Source organism: Somniosus microcephalus, chromosome 26 (assembly GCF_052327205.1).
Source record: "Somniosus microcephalus isolate GS21.2 chromosome 26, FLI_Smic_1.0, whole genome shotgun sequence".
In the NCBI taxonomy this organism is placed as follows: Eukaryota; Metazoa; Chordata; class Chondrichthyes; order Squaliformes; family Somniosidae; genus Somniosus; species Somniosus microcephalus.
In genome coordinates this window covers 1,241,891-1,254,617 of record NC_141012.1, presented here as the reverse complement: position 1 = coordinate 1,254,617, position 12,727 = coordinate 1,241,891, and the positions used below count along the sequence as shown (strand labels likewise).

Here is a 12,727-nt window from a genome sequence, read left to right as displayed (position 1 = left end):
GGGACAGAGAGAGACTGGGGGGGGGACAGGAGAGAGACTGGGGGGGGACAGAGAGAGACTGGGGGGGGACAGAGAGAGACTGGGGGGGGACAGAGAGAGACTGGGGGGGGACAGAGAGAGACTGGGGGGGGGACAGAGAGAGACTGGGGGGGGGACAGAGAGAGACTGGGGGGGGGACAGAGAGAGACTGGGGGGGGACAGAGAGAGACTGGGGGGGGACAGAGAGAGACTGGGGGGGGGACAGAGAGAGACTGGGGGGGGGACAGAGAGAGACTGGGGGGGGACAGAGAGAGACTGGGGGGGGACAGAGAGAGACTGGGGGGGGGACAGAGAGAGACTGGGGGGGGACAGAGAGAGACTGGGGGGGGACAGAGAGAGACTGGGGGGGGGACAGAGGAGAGACTGGGGGGGGACAGAGAGAGACTGGGGGGGGACAGAGAGAGAGACTGGGGGGGGACAGAGAGAGACTGGGGGGGGGACAGAGAGAGACTGGGGGGGGACAGAGAGAGACTGGGGGGGACAGAGAGAGACTGGGGGGGGGACAGAGAGAGACTGGGGGGGGGACAGAGAGAGACTGGGGGGGGACAGAGAGAGACTGGGGGGGGGACAGAGAGAGACTGGGGGGGGGACAGAGAGAGACTGGGGGGGGACAGAGAGAGACTGGGGGGGGGACAGAGAGAGACTGGGGGGGGGACAGAGAGAGACTGGGGGGGGGACAGAGAGAGACTGGGGGGGGGACAGAGAGAGACTGGGGGGGGGACAGAGAGAGACTGGGGGGGGACAGAGAGAGACTGGGGGGGGGACAGAGAGAGACTGGGGGGGGGACAGAGAGAGACTGGGGGGGGACAGAGAGAGACTGGGGGGGGACAGAGAGAGACTGGGGGGGGACAGAGAGAGACTGGGGGGGGACAGAGAGAGACTGGGGGGGGACAGAGAGAGACTGGGGGGGGAGAGACAGAGAGAGACTGGGGGGGGACAGAGAGAGACTGGGGGGGGGACAGAGAGAGACTGGGGGGGGACAGAGAGAGACTGGGGGGGGGACAGAGAGAGACTGGGGGGGGGACAGAGAGAGACTGGGGGGGGGACAGAGAGAGACTGGGGGGGGACAGAGAGAGACTGGGGGGGGGGACAGAGAGAGACTGGGGGGGGACAGAGAGAGACTGGGGGGGGACAGAGAGAGACTGGGGGGGGACAGAGAGAGACTGGGGGGGGACAGAGAGAGACTGGGGGGGGACAGAGAGAGACTGGGGGGGGACAGAGAGAGACTGGGGGGGGACAGAGAGAGACTGGGGGGGGGACAGAGAGAGACTGGGGGGGGGACAGAGAGAGACTGGGGGGGGGACAGAGAGAGACTGGGGGGGGACAGAGAGAGACTGGGGGGGGGACAGAGAGAGACTGGGGGGGGACAGAGAGAGACTGGGGGGGGACAGAGAGAGACTGGGGGGGGGACAGAGAGAGACTGGGGGGGGGGACAGAGAGAGACTGGGGGGGGACAGAGAGAGACTGGGGGGGGGACAGAGAGAGACTGGGGGGGGACAGAGAGAGACTGGGGGGGGGACAGAGAGAGACTGGGGGGGGGACAGAGAGAGACTGGGGGGGGACAGAGAGAGACTGGGGGGGGGACAGAGAGAGACTGGGGGGGGGACAGAGAGAGACTGGGGGGGGACAGAGAGAGACTGGGGGGGGACAGAGAGAGACTGGGGGGGGACAGAGAGAGACTGGGGAGGGGGGGACAGAGAGAGACTGGGGGGGGACAGAGAGAGACTGGGGGGGGACAGAGAGAGACTGGGGGGGGACAGAGAGAGACTGGGGGGGGACAGAGAGAGACTGGGGGGGGACAGAGAGAGACTGGGGGGGGACAGAGAGAGACTGGGGGGGGACAGAGAGAGACTGGGGGGGGACAGAGAGAGACTGGGGGGGGGACAGAGAGAGACTGGGGGGGGGACAGAGAGAGACTGGGGGGGGGACAGAGAGAGACTGGGGGGGGGGACAGAGAGAGACTGGGGGGGGGACAGAGAGAGACTGGGGGGGGGACAGAGAGAGACTGGGGGGGGGACAGAGAGAGACTGGGGGGGGACAGAGAGAGACTGGGGGGGGACAGAGAGAGACTGGGGGGGGACAGAGAGAGACTGGGGGGGGACAGAGAGAGACTGGGGGGGGACAGAGAGAGACTGGGGGGGGACAGAGAGAGACTGGGGGGGGACAGAGAGAGACTGGGGGGGGGACAGAGAGAGACTGGGGGGGGGACAGAGAGAGACTGGGGGGGGACAGAGAGAGAGACTGGGGGGGGACAGAGAGAGACTGGGGGGGGACAGAGAGAGACTGGGGGGGGGACAGAGAGAGACTGGGGGGGGGACAGAGAGAGACTGGGGGAGAGGGACGGGGGGGGAAGAGAGAGAGACTGGGGGGGGGAAGAGAGAGAGACTGGGGGGGGAACAGAGAGAGACTGGGGGGGGGAACAGAGAGAGACTGGGGGGGGGGAACAGAGAGAGACTGGGGGGGGGAACAGAGAGAGACTGGGGGGGGGAACAGAGAGAGACTGGGGGGGGGAACAGAGAGAGACTGGGGGGGGAACAGAGAGAGACTGGGGGGGGAACAGAGAGAGACTGGGGGGGGGAACAGAGAGAGACTGGGGGGGGGAACAGAGAGAGACTGGGGGGGGGGAACAGAGAGAGACTGGGGGGGGGGAACAGAGAGAGACGGGGGGGGACAGAGAGAGACTTGGGGGGGGGACAGAGAGAGACTGGGGGGGGAACAGAGAGACTGGGGGGGGAACAGAGAGAGACTGGGGGGGGAACAGAGAGACTGGGGGGGGAAGAGAGAGAGACTGGGGGGGGGAACAGAGAGAGACTGGGGGGGGGAACAGAGAGAGACTGGGGGGGGGAACAGAGAGAGACTGGGGGGGGGGAACAGAGAGAGACTGGGGGGGGAACAGAGAGAGACTGGGGGGGGAACAGAGAGAGACTGGGGGGGGAACAGAGAGAGACTGGGGGGGGGAACAGAGAGAGACTGGGGGGGGAACAGAGAGAGACTGGGGGGGGGAACAGAGAGAGACTGGGGGGGGAACAGAGAGAGACTGGGGGGGGAACAGAGAGAGACTGGGGGGGGGAACAGAGAGAGACTGGGGGGGGGGAACAGAGAGAGACTGGGGGGGGGGAACAGAGAGAGACTGGGGGGGGGAACAGAGAGAGACTGGGGGGGGGGAACAGAGAGAGACTGGGGGGGGGGGAACAGAGAGAGACTGGGGGGGGGGGGGAACAGAGAGAGACTGGGGGGAGGGAACAGAGAGAGACTGGGGGGGGGACAGAGAGAGACTGGGGGGGGACAGAGAGAGACTGGGGGGGGGAAGAGAGAGGAGACTGGGGGGGGGGGGAAGAGAGAGAGACTGGGGGGGGGGGAAGAGAGAGAGACTGGGGGGGGGAACAGAGAGAGACTGGGGGGGGGGAACAGAGAGAGACTGGGGGGGGCAACAGAGAGAGACTGGGGGGGGGAACAGAGAGAGACTGGGGGGGGGAACAGAGAGAGACTGGGGGGAGGGAACAGAGAGAGACTGGGGGGGGGAACAGAGAGAGACTGGGGGGGGGAACAGAGAGAGACTGGGGGGGGGAACAGAGAGAGACTGGGGGGGGGGAACAGAGAGAGACTGGGGGGGGGGGAACAGAGAGAGACGGGGGGGGGACAGAGAGAGAGACTTGGGGGGGGGGGACAGAGAGAGACTGGGGGGGGGAACAGAGAGACTGGGGGGGGAACAGAGAGAGACTGGGGGGGGGGAACAGAGAGAGACTGGGGGGGGGGAACAGAGAGAGACTGGGGGGGGGAACAGAGAGAGACTGGGGGGGGGGGGAACAGAGAGAGACTGGGGGGGGGGAACAGAGAGAGACTGGGGGGGGGAACAGAGAGAGACTGGGGGGGGGGAACAGAGAGAGACTGGGGGGGGAGGGAACAGAGAGAGACTGGGGGGGGGGAACAGAGAGAGACTGGGGGGGGGGGGAACAGAGAGAGACTGGGGGGGGGGGAACAGAGAGAGACTGGGGGGGGGGAACAGAGAGAGACTGGGGGGGGGGAACAGAGAGAGACTGGGGGGGGGGAACAGAGAGAGACTGGGGGGGGGGGGGAACAGAGAGAGACTGGGGGGGGGAACAGAGAGAGACTGGGGGGGGGGGAACAGAGAGAGACTGGGGGGGGGAACAGAGAGAGACTGGGGGGGGGAACAGAGAGAGACTGGGGGGGGGAACAGAGAGAGAGACTGGGGGGGGGAACAGAGAGAGACTGGGGGGGGGGAACAGAGAGAGACTGGGGGGGAACAGAGAGAGACTGGGGGGGGGAACAGAGAGAGACTGGGGGGGGAACAGAGAGAGACTGGGGGGGGGAACAGAGAGAGACTGGGGGGGGGAACAGAGAGAGACTGGGGGGGGGAACAGAGAGAGACTGGGGGGGGAACAGAGAGAGACTGGGGGGGGGAACAGAGAGAGACTGGGGGGGAACAGAGAGAGACTGGGGGGGAACAGAGAGAGACTGGGGGGGAACAGAGAGAGACTGAGGGGGGGAACAGAGAGAGACTGGGGGGGGAACAGAGAGAGACTGGGGGGGGGAACAGAGAGAGACTGGGGGGGGGAACAGAGAGAGACTGGGGGGGGAACAGAGAGAGACTGGGGGGGGGGAACAGAGAGAGACTGGGGGGGGGGGAACAGAGAGAGACTGGGGGGGGGAACAGAGAGAGACTGGGGGGGGAACAGAGAGAGACTGGGGGGGGGGAACAGAGAGAGACTGGGGGGGGGGAACAGAGAGAGACTGGGGGGGGAACAGAGAGAGACTGGGGGGGGAACAGAGAGAGACTGGGGGGGGGAACAGAGAGAGACTGGGGGGGGAACAGAGAGAGACTGGGGGGGGGGAACAGAGAGAGACTGGGGGGGAAACAGAGAGAGACTGGGGGGGAAACAGAGAGAGACTGGGGGGGAAACACAGAGAGAGACTGGGGGGGGGAAACAGAGAGAGACTGGGGGGGGAAACAGAGAGAGACTGGGGGGGGAAACAGAGAGAGACTGGGGGGGGGGAAACAGAGAGAGACTGGGGGGGGGAAACAGAGAGAGACTGGGGGGGGGAAACAGAGAGAGACTGGGGGGGGAAACAGAGAGAGACTGGGGGGGGAAACAGAGAGAGACTGGGGGGGGGAAACAGAGAGAGACTGGGGGGGGGAAACAGAGAGAGACTGGGGGGGGGAAACAGAGAGAGACTGGGGGGGGGGAAACAGAGAGAGACTGGGGGGGGGGGAACAGAGAGACACTGGGGGGGGGGGGGGCAGAGAAGCTCTCCCCCCCCCACCCCCCGCGATTTCCCGAGGCTCTCCACCCCCCCCCCCGCGATTTCCCGAGGCTCTCCCCCCCCCCCCCGCGATTTCCCGAGGCTCTCCACCCCCCCCGCGATTTCCCGAGGCCCTCCCCCCCCACCCCCGCGATTTCCCGAGGCTCCCCCCCCCCCCGCGATCTCCCGAGGCTGTGTGCTGGGCGCCACGGGGGCCGTGCGCATGCGTTGCCGGCGTCAAGGCGGCTGCGCAACTGGCGGCCTCTTCATTTTTTTTTAAACTGATGCATGCTGACGTCACGGGGGTGGCGGGCCGTGCGCATGCGTGGTTGCCGTTTAAAAAAAAAGCCAGAGCGGGCCTCTCGCGGGGCGGGCGGCGCATGCGCGGTCAGTGCCAGCGGCGCGAGGCGGCCCGCGGGGAGTAGGCAGGGAAACCCCGCGGGCTGGCGGCCGTTAGAGCGGCTCACTTCGGGCCCCGACACCGTCAAACCTGAGAGGGGGAAGTAGAGACAGAGAGGGAAGAGGAGGAGAGGGAAGAGGAGAAGGAGAGAGAGGGAAGAGGAGAAGGAGAGAGAGGGAAGAGGAAGGAGAGAGAGAGAGGGAAGAGAGAGAGAGAGAGAGAGAGAGAGAGAGAAATTTTTGGAGCTTCAGGCCTGCCTGCAGCGGGCCTGGAGACCAGCACCGAGTCCCCCCTGCACGAGGGTGAGGGGGGGGGGGGTTGCTAAACACAATATAAAACTGAAATAAATTGTTAATTAATTCCCTAACACATAATTCAAATATTTACCTTATTCCCTAACACACAGAAAGTGTGGGGGAAAAAATCGTGAAAAATCAAGATGGCGGCCACTCACCTCGGTTCAGAAGGATAAGGCCCGCCCACACACGCACTGATTGGTCGATCCGGTCAGGTCACCGAAGCGTAGGATTGGTCAATCGTCGAGTCACTCGACACTCAACTGTACGACGGCACGCGCCAGGAACCCGCCGTACGATTGGTCGACCTCGACGTCACACGGTCGCTAATGAGATGCTAATGAGCGGCACGCTGAACGTTTTTCGGATACCGCGGGCGCGGTTTTTTGTCCAGCCGAAACGTAAATACGCCTATGACCGGTCCAGAATCGCAAGCTTTCTTTTGAGGCGACGCGCGCGTCGGTACGCTCTGTAACTTTCAAACGTATAGAACACGGACAGACAGACAGACATCGGGACAGACAGAAGAGCCGCTTTATATATATAGATAAGCATTTCCTGCAATAATAGCACTGGTTTCCTTTGATGGACTTTAGGGTGGGGGTCCCTGGGAATGTGGTAGCATTTGTTAAACAACCCCCCCCACAAAACAGAACAAAGACTGAAAACCACTATTTCAAAATGGTGGCGGAACAGATCCCAGTAACCCAGCCTGCGTACATAGCCACCACAGCAACACTGTGCCTACCCAGTCTCACAACCCAGCCACCACAGCAACACTATGCCTACCCACAGTCTCACAACCCAGTCACCACAGCAACACTGTGCCTACCCTGTCTCACAACCCAGTCACCACAGCAACACTGTGCCTACCCAGTCTCACAACCCAGCCACCACAGCAACACTGTGCCTACCCAGTCTCACAACCCAGCCACCACAGCAACACTGTGCCTACCCACAGTCTCACAACCCAGCCACCACAGCAACACTGTGCCTACCCAGTCTCACAACCCAGCCACCACAGCAACACTGTGCCTACCCAGTCTCACAACCCAGCTACCACAGCAACACTGTGCCTACCCAGTCTCACAACCCAGTCACCACAGCAACACTGTGCCTACCCACAGTCTCACAACCCAGTCACCGCAGCAACACTGTGCCTACCCAGTCTCACAAGCCAGTCACCACAGCAACACTGTGCCTACCCAGTCTCACAACCCAGTCACCGCAGCAACACTGTGCCTACCCAGTCTCACAACCCAGTCACCACAGCAACACTGTGCCTACCCAGTCTCACAACCCAGTCACCACAGCAACACTGTGCCTACCCAGTCTCACAACCCAGTCACCACAGCAACACTGTGCCTACCCACAGTCTCACAACCCAGCCACCACAGCAACACTGTGCCTACCCAGTCTCACAACCCAGTCACCACAGCAACACTGTGCCTACCCAGTCTCACAACCCAGTCACCACAGCAACACTGTGCCAACCCAGTCTCACAACCCAGTCACCGCAGCAACACTGTGCCTACCCAGTCTCACAACCCAATCACCACAGCAACACTGTGCCTACCCACAGTCTCACAACCCAGCCACCACAGCAACACTGTGCCTACCCAGTCTCACAACCCAGTCACCACAGCAACACTGTGCCTACCCAGTCTCACAACCCAGTCACCACAGCAACACTGTGCCTACCCAGTCTCAACCCAGCCACCACAGCAACACTGTGCCAACCCAGTCTCACAACCCAGTCACCGCAGCAACACTGTGCCTACCCAGTCTCACAACCCAATCACCACAGCAACACTGTGCCTACCCAGTCTCACAACCCAGTCACCACAGCAACACTGTGCCTACCCAGTCTCACAACCCAGTCACCACAGCAACACTGTGCCTACCCAGTCTCAACCCAGCCACCACAGCAACACTGTGCCTACCCAGTCTCACAACCCAGTCACCGCAGCAACACTGTGCCTACCCAGTCACCACAGCAACACTGTGCCTACCCAGTCTCACAACCCAGCCACCACAGCAACACTGTGCCTACCCACAGTCTCACAACCCAGTCACCACAGCAACACTGTGCCTACCCAGTCACCACAGCAACACTGTGCCTACCCAGTCTCACAACCCAGCGACCACAACAACACTGTGCCTACCCAGTCTCACAACCCAGTCACCGCAGCAACACTATGCCTACCCAGTCTCACAACCCAGTCACCAGAGCAACACTGTGCCTACCCAGTCTCACAACCCAGTCACCACAGCAACACTGTGCCTACCCACAGTCTCACAACCCAGTCACCACAGCAACACTGTGCCTACCCAGTCTCACAACCCAGTCACCGCAGCAACACTGTGCCTACCCAGTCTCACAACCCAGTCACCATAGCAACACTGTGCCTACCCACAGTCTCACAACCCAGTCACCACAGCAACACTGTGCCTACCCAGTCTCACAACCCAGCGACCACAACAACACTGTGCCTACCCAGTCTCACAACCCAGTCACCGCAGCAACACTGTGCCTACCCAGTCTCACAACCCAGTCACCATAGCAACACTGTGCCTACCCACAGTCTCACAACCCAGTCACCACAGCAACACTCTGCCTACCCAGTCTCACAACCCAGTCACCACAGCAACACTGTGCCTACCCAGTCTCACAACCCAGTCACCACAGCGCCGACCCAGTCTCACAACCCAGTCACCACAGCAACACTGTGCCTACCCAGTCTCACAACCCAGTCACCACAGCAACACTGTGCCTACCCAGTCTCACAACCCAGTCACCACAGCAACACTGTGCCTACCCAGTCTCACAACCCAGTCACCACAGCGCCGACCCACAGTCTCACAACCCAGCCACCACCGACACTGCTTACCCACAGACTCATAACCCAGCCTGCGTACATAGCCACCACCGACACTGCGCTTACCCGCAGTCCCAACACACTGTCCTGTTGAGCATCCCGCTTGTAGTGAGTAATCGTTAACGCCTCATCCTTCTGAGGGGCATGGGGATTCTCGATAAAGCTGTTCCCAGATGGATCGTCGATAACCTGTACAACACGCCAAGAGATCAGATTAACTGCAACAAGAAAACAAATACAATAGAGAACTACACTTTGAAGTGGATAACTCATTACCCTAGTTTTTTTACAAATTCCACCGAAAGTATAACATGAAAACAAGCCACTCAGCCCAGTCCATGTTGGCCGGACCTGCTGTGATTTCCAGCAAAAAAAATGTTTTTTTTGTCTGTTTTTTGTTTTTCATACAGACCCCAGCATCTGCAACATTTGACCCCTTGTGACCCCACCTCATTGTTCTTTGATGTAATGTTTTCCTGACTGGCCTGTTTGGACACCATTCACACCTTTGATTGCTGTGATTGTCTCTCTGCCGAGGTGTGATAAATGGCAGTTAGAAAGATTACCTGTAATCATCTGACATGATTCTCTGACTATATAAGCTGTGTCTTTATAGGCATCTCTCCACTTCACCTGAAGAAGGAGCAGCGCTCCGAAAGCTTGTGATTTCAAATAAAGCTGTTGGACTATAACCTGTTGTGTGACTTCTTACATTTGTCCACCCCAGTCCAACACCGGCATCTCCACACCATGGTGTTTATCTCCACCTAAGTTGGACTTTGATCCCAGTGTCCACTCTGTTCCCGCCTTTCTTTCAACCCCCCAATGTATTCTTAAACGTAGACACGGGCTCCGTGTCAATCACTAACTCTAGTAGTGCATCCACAGCCTCAGAAACCGCCATTAAAAAGAAAGTTTCTCCTGCCCCATGTCCTAGATCACTTACATTTAATCTTATATTCATGCCCCCTCAACCACTAGAAACAGTATGTTTCTATCTATCTTGTTCCATCCTTTCATAACACCTCTATCAAAATCATCTTGTAATCTCCTCTATTCTAACAAAAACATCCCCAAATTTTCAAGTCTTTTGTTGTATTTATATTTTCTTGTACCAAAACAGCACAGTCTGTGGTCTTGCTGAGGTTTTATATAGATTCATCGCTTTTATATTCTATATCTCACTGTAAAACTCAGGATTCCATTAAGTTTTTTTAATTGGCTTATCTACTTGGGTGTTATTTTTAATGTTTTGTAAATCTGAATCCCCAAATCCCTTTGCTCTTCCACACACTGCTATCCCCCAAAGTATAAATACTCATTTAAAAAAAAAAGTACCACCTCATATTTACTGACATTGAATTCATTCTGCCACTTTTTGCCCATTCTGTGAAGGAATAAGCCACATAACCTGTGGAGAAAAAGACACCATCTTCTGAATGAATTCTAGGCTTATTAAAACAGGACAAACCGGGTTCGGACATTTAGAAACCGAACGAGGAAATAGCTGTGAAAGAATTCTGGCTATTGAGAGAAGATAGTTGTTGACCCTGAATAAATAACCTTATTGAAACAGAAGGGGAAGGGCTCCGACAGGCTGAACTTTTGGGGACGAAACAATGGTTCACCCTGGATTAGGTGTTCTAATTTACACTTCGTAAAGAAGCACATAAGATAAGGAACATCTGCCCTCGTAAAGATGACAAAGTAGGGAACACCTGCCGTCACACCATTTTTTATATGGTAAACTTAGAACACCGAGAGGTGAGACATGATTCTGTAATGCTACCAGCTGAGGTGGCAGTAAGAATTGCAGAGGTTGGCAAAAAGATGACTAGGGATAATTAACTTGCAACAGCAGAAAACCTTGAAGGAAACCCACTGGAAAAGGGTATAAATATTGAAGTTTCAAATGAGATAACAGACTCGCTTTAATCGGGCAAAGCGATTCTCGGCTACAGAGGCGGCTCTGTAGTCTACCACTCTTCGTACCTCCGGTATCAAAGGTATTTGATATTGGTGGATATCCTGTATAAGAACTTTAAGAACTGTAATACTGTAGCGAAGTTAAGATTTAAAAGTAAGATTCTCTGATAATAAGATCGTATGTTTTCTCTTTTTGGAACTGTTAACGTTGTGATTGATTCACCAACTGTAAATTGCATGTCGGTTCTTTAATAAATCTATATATTTTTGGAATTGTCTCACATAAGACTATCAAAAACTCAATCTCTGTACACTCTTTTGGTGAGGAGTTGCAGAAATCTGAGGGAGTTTTCCGGAACGTTACAGTCTAGCTAAACTTATTAAAAGCGCTATCCGGAGGACGGTAACATTCTCGGGTTGTTCCTTTCCTTTAGGGAGAGATAGCCCAGACCTTTAGACCCAATTAAGCGTCTTTAGGATTCGGCTACCTCAAACTTTAGTGGAAAGTGAACATCTGAGAAATACGCCTGATATGGGGTAGCCCTAAAGGGGCTAGGACTAGTAAATATCCCTTCAATTCCACTATCAACCTCCCCTCGCAGTTTTCTATGATCCTCCAAATTATTCACTATGCATTCCATTTTATCATCTGCAAACTTGGGCCCCACTGCCTCTAGCCCTATAGCTAAAACACCAGTGTACATGTACAATGTTTCAGAATTGGTTTGCAGTGTGTGGCGGGACCAGTCCAGCTTCATCCCACCTGCAACACGTGGATTCCAGCACACTCACTCTGACAGAGTACAGCAGTGACACTCCATCACAGAGAGAGAGAGAGAGGGTTATTTACCAGTGTGAATGGAGTCTCGACATCCTTCAGCTTCTTTAGCTTTTCAATAAATTCCTCAATCTTGGAGGCTGCTTCGGGATCAATTGCCTGGGATGGGTAGGGGTGCAAGGATAATGAGAATATTTCATTAGGCCACATTCCTGGGAGAGATGCTACAATACAGATCAAGCCCAAAACAATGATTGACATTTCCAAAATCAGCCCACATCTTGGGAGGGAATTCCAGCATCTTGGCCCTGCACGGGACAGAGGAAAGATTTTTATTTCACAGGCGATCCCTCTCTCATCTCTAGTCTCCAACCACTCTCCATCACGGCCTCGTCTAGTCTCTCTCTAGTTTATCAATACTACTCATGGCAATGGATTCTCTGAATATTCTACTTCCTCCTGAGCTCCATATACTCATCCTACACACTCTCCCCAGCCCTGGTCATCTCCATATCCCTTGTGTTGGAATCAAGGCTCAGGGCTGTCTGTGTCTGACAGCATCTCTTTCCCCAGGACTTCAAAACTGTGGAACTCTACTGTCCCAGGATTCCCATCCTTCTACAATCTACACTATTTAATTTAACAGCCCCCAATCCCAGTTTCCCAATGTATCTAGTTTTCTCTCCTACTCTCGAACCTTGGACTTGCACCTAGATGTCCAAGTGTGAGGGAGGTTCTGGGAGAGCAGAGAGGATCTGCAGCACATTCAATCCTTGACTCAGTGTCAGCACACTGGTGTGAGAAGCGCTGAGTAGAGACTGAAGGCAGGAGAAAACTAAAATCCCTATGACACAAGAACACCTACCTTCCGCGTGGGCTGGTCCTGCTCTAGGCCATCAACCGCTCTGTCAATCAGACCCTCGAGAGTAGAAAGTACTGCAGAAACAAGAACAGGTCAGTACAAGAACCTAATTCTTCAAACTGCTAAAAGCAGCAAGACAATGTGTTCCAATACATTCACTGCCGCACACCCGTCGCTAGCTACATTCAAACAACGTCTATTAAAAGAAAAACGCGATGCTTGAAGTTACGTAACTGGATTACCTCACGGTTACAGCCCCATGTGGAGGTCCTAACCTCCAAATAA

General features: G+C 56.6%; 1 protein-coding gene across 1 annotated transcript in view; it reads right to left on the bottom strand.

Annotated features, from left to right (window-relative positions):
* Window positions 1-12,727, bottom strand: part of zpr1 (ZPR1 zinc finger) — a 29,065-nt gene that overhangs the window by 9,083 nt on the left and 7,255 nt on the right. Inside the window, exons 4-6 of the mRNA XM_085968217.1 lie at window positions 12,446-12,516; window positions 11,653-11,739; window positions 8,854-9,065 (exon numbers count right to left, since the gene is read on the bottom strand). Of these exons, the coding sequence (XP_085824343.1) occupies window positions 8,854-9,065; window positions 11,653-11,739; window positions 12,446-12,516 (370 nt within the window). The remainder of the gene's footprint in view (window positions 1-8,853; window positions 9,066-11,652; window positions 11,740-12,445; window positions 12,517-12,727) is intronic.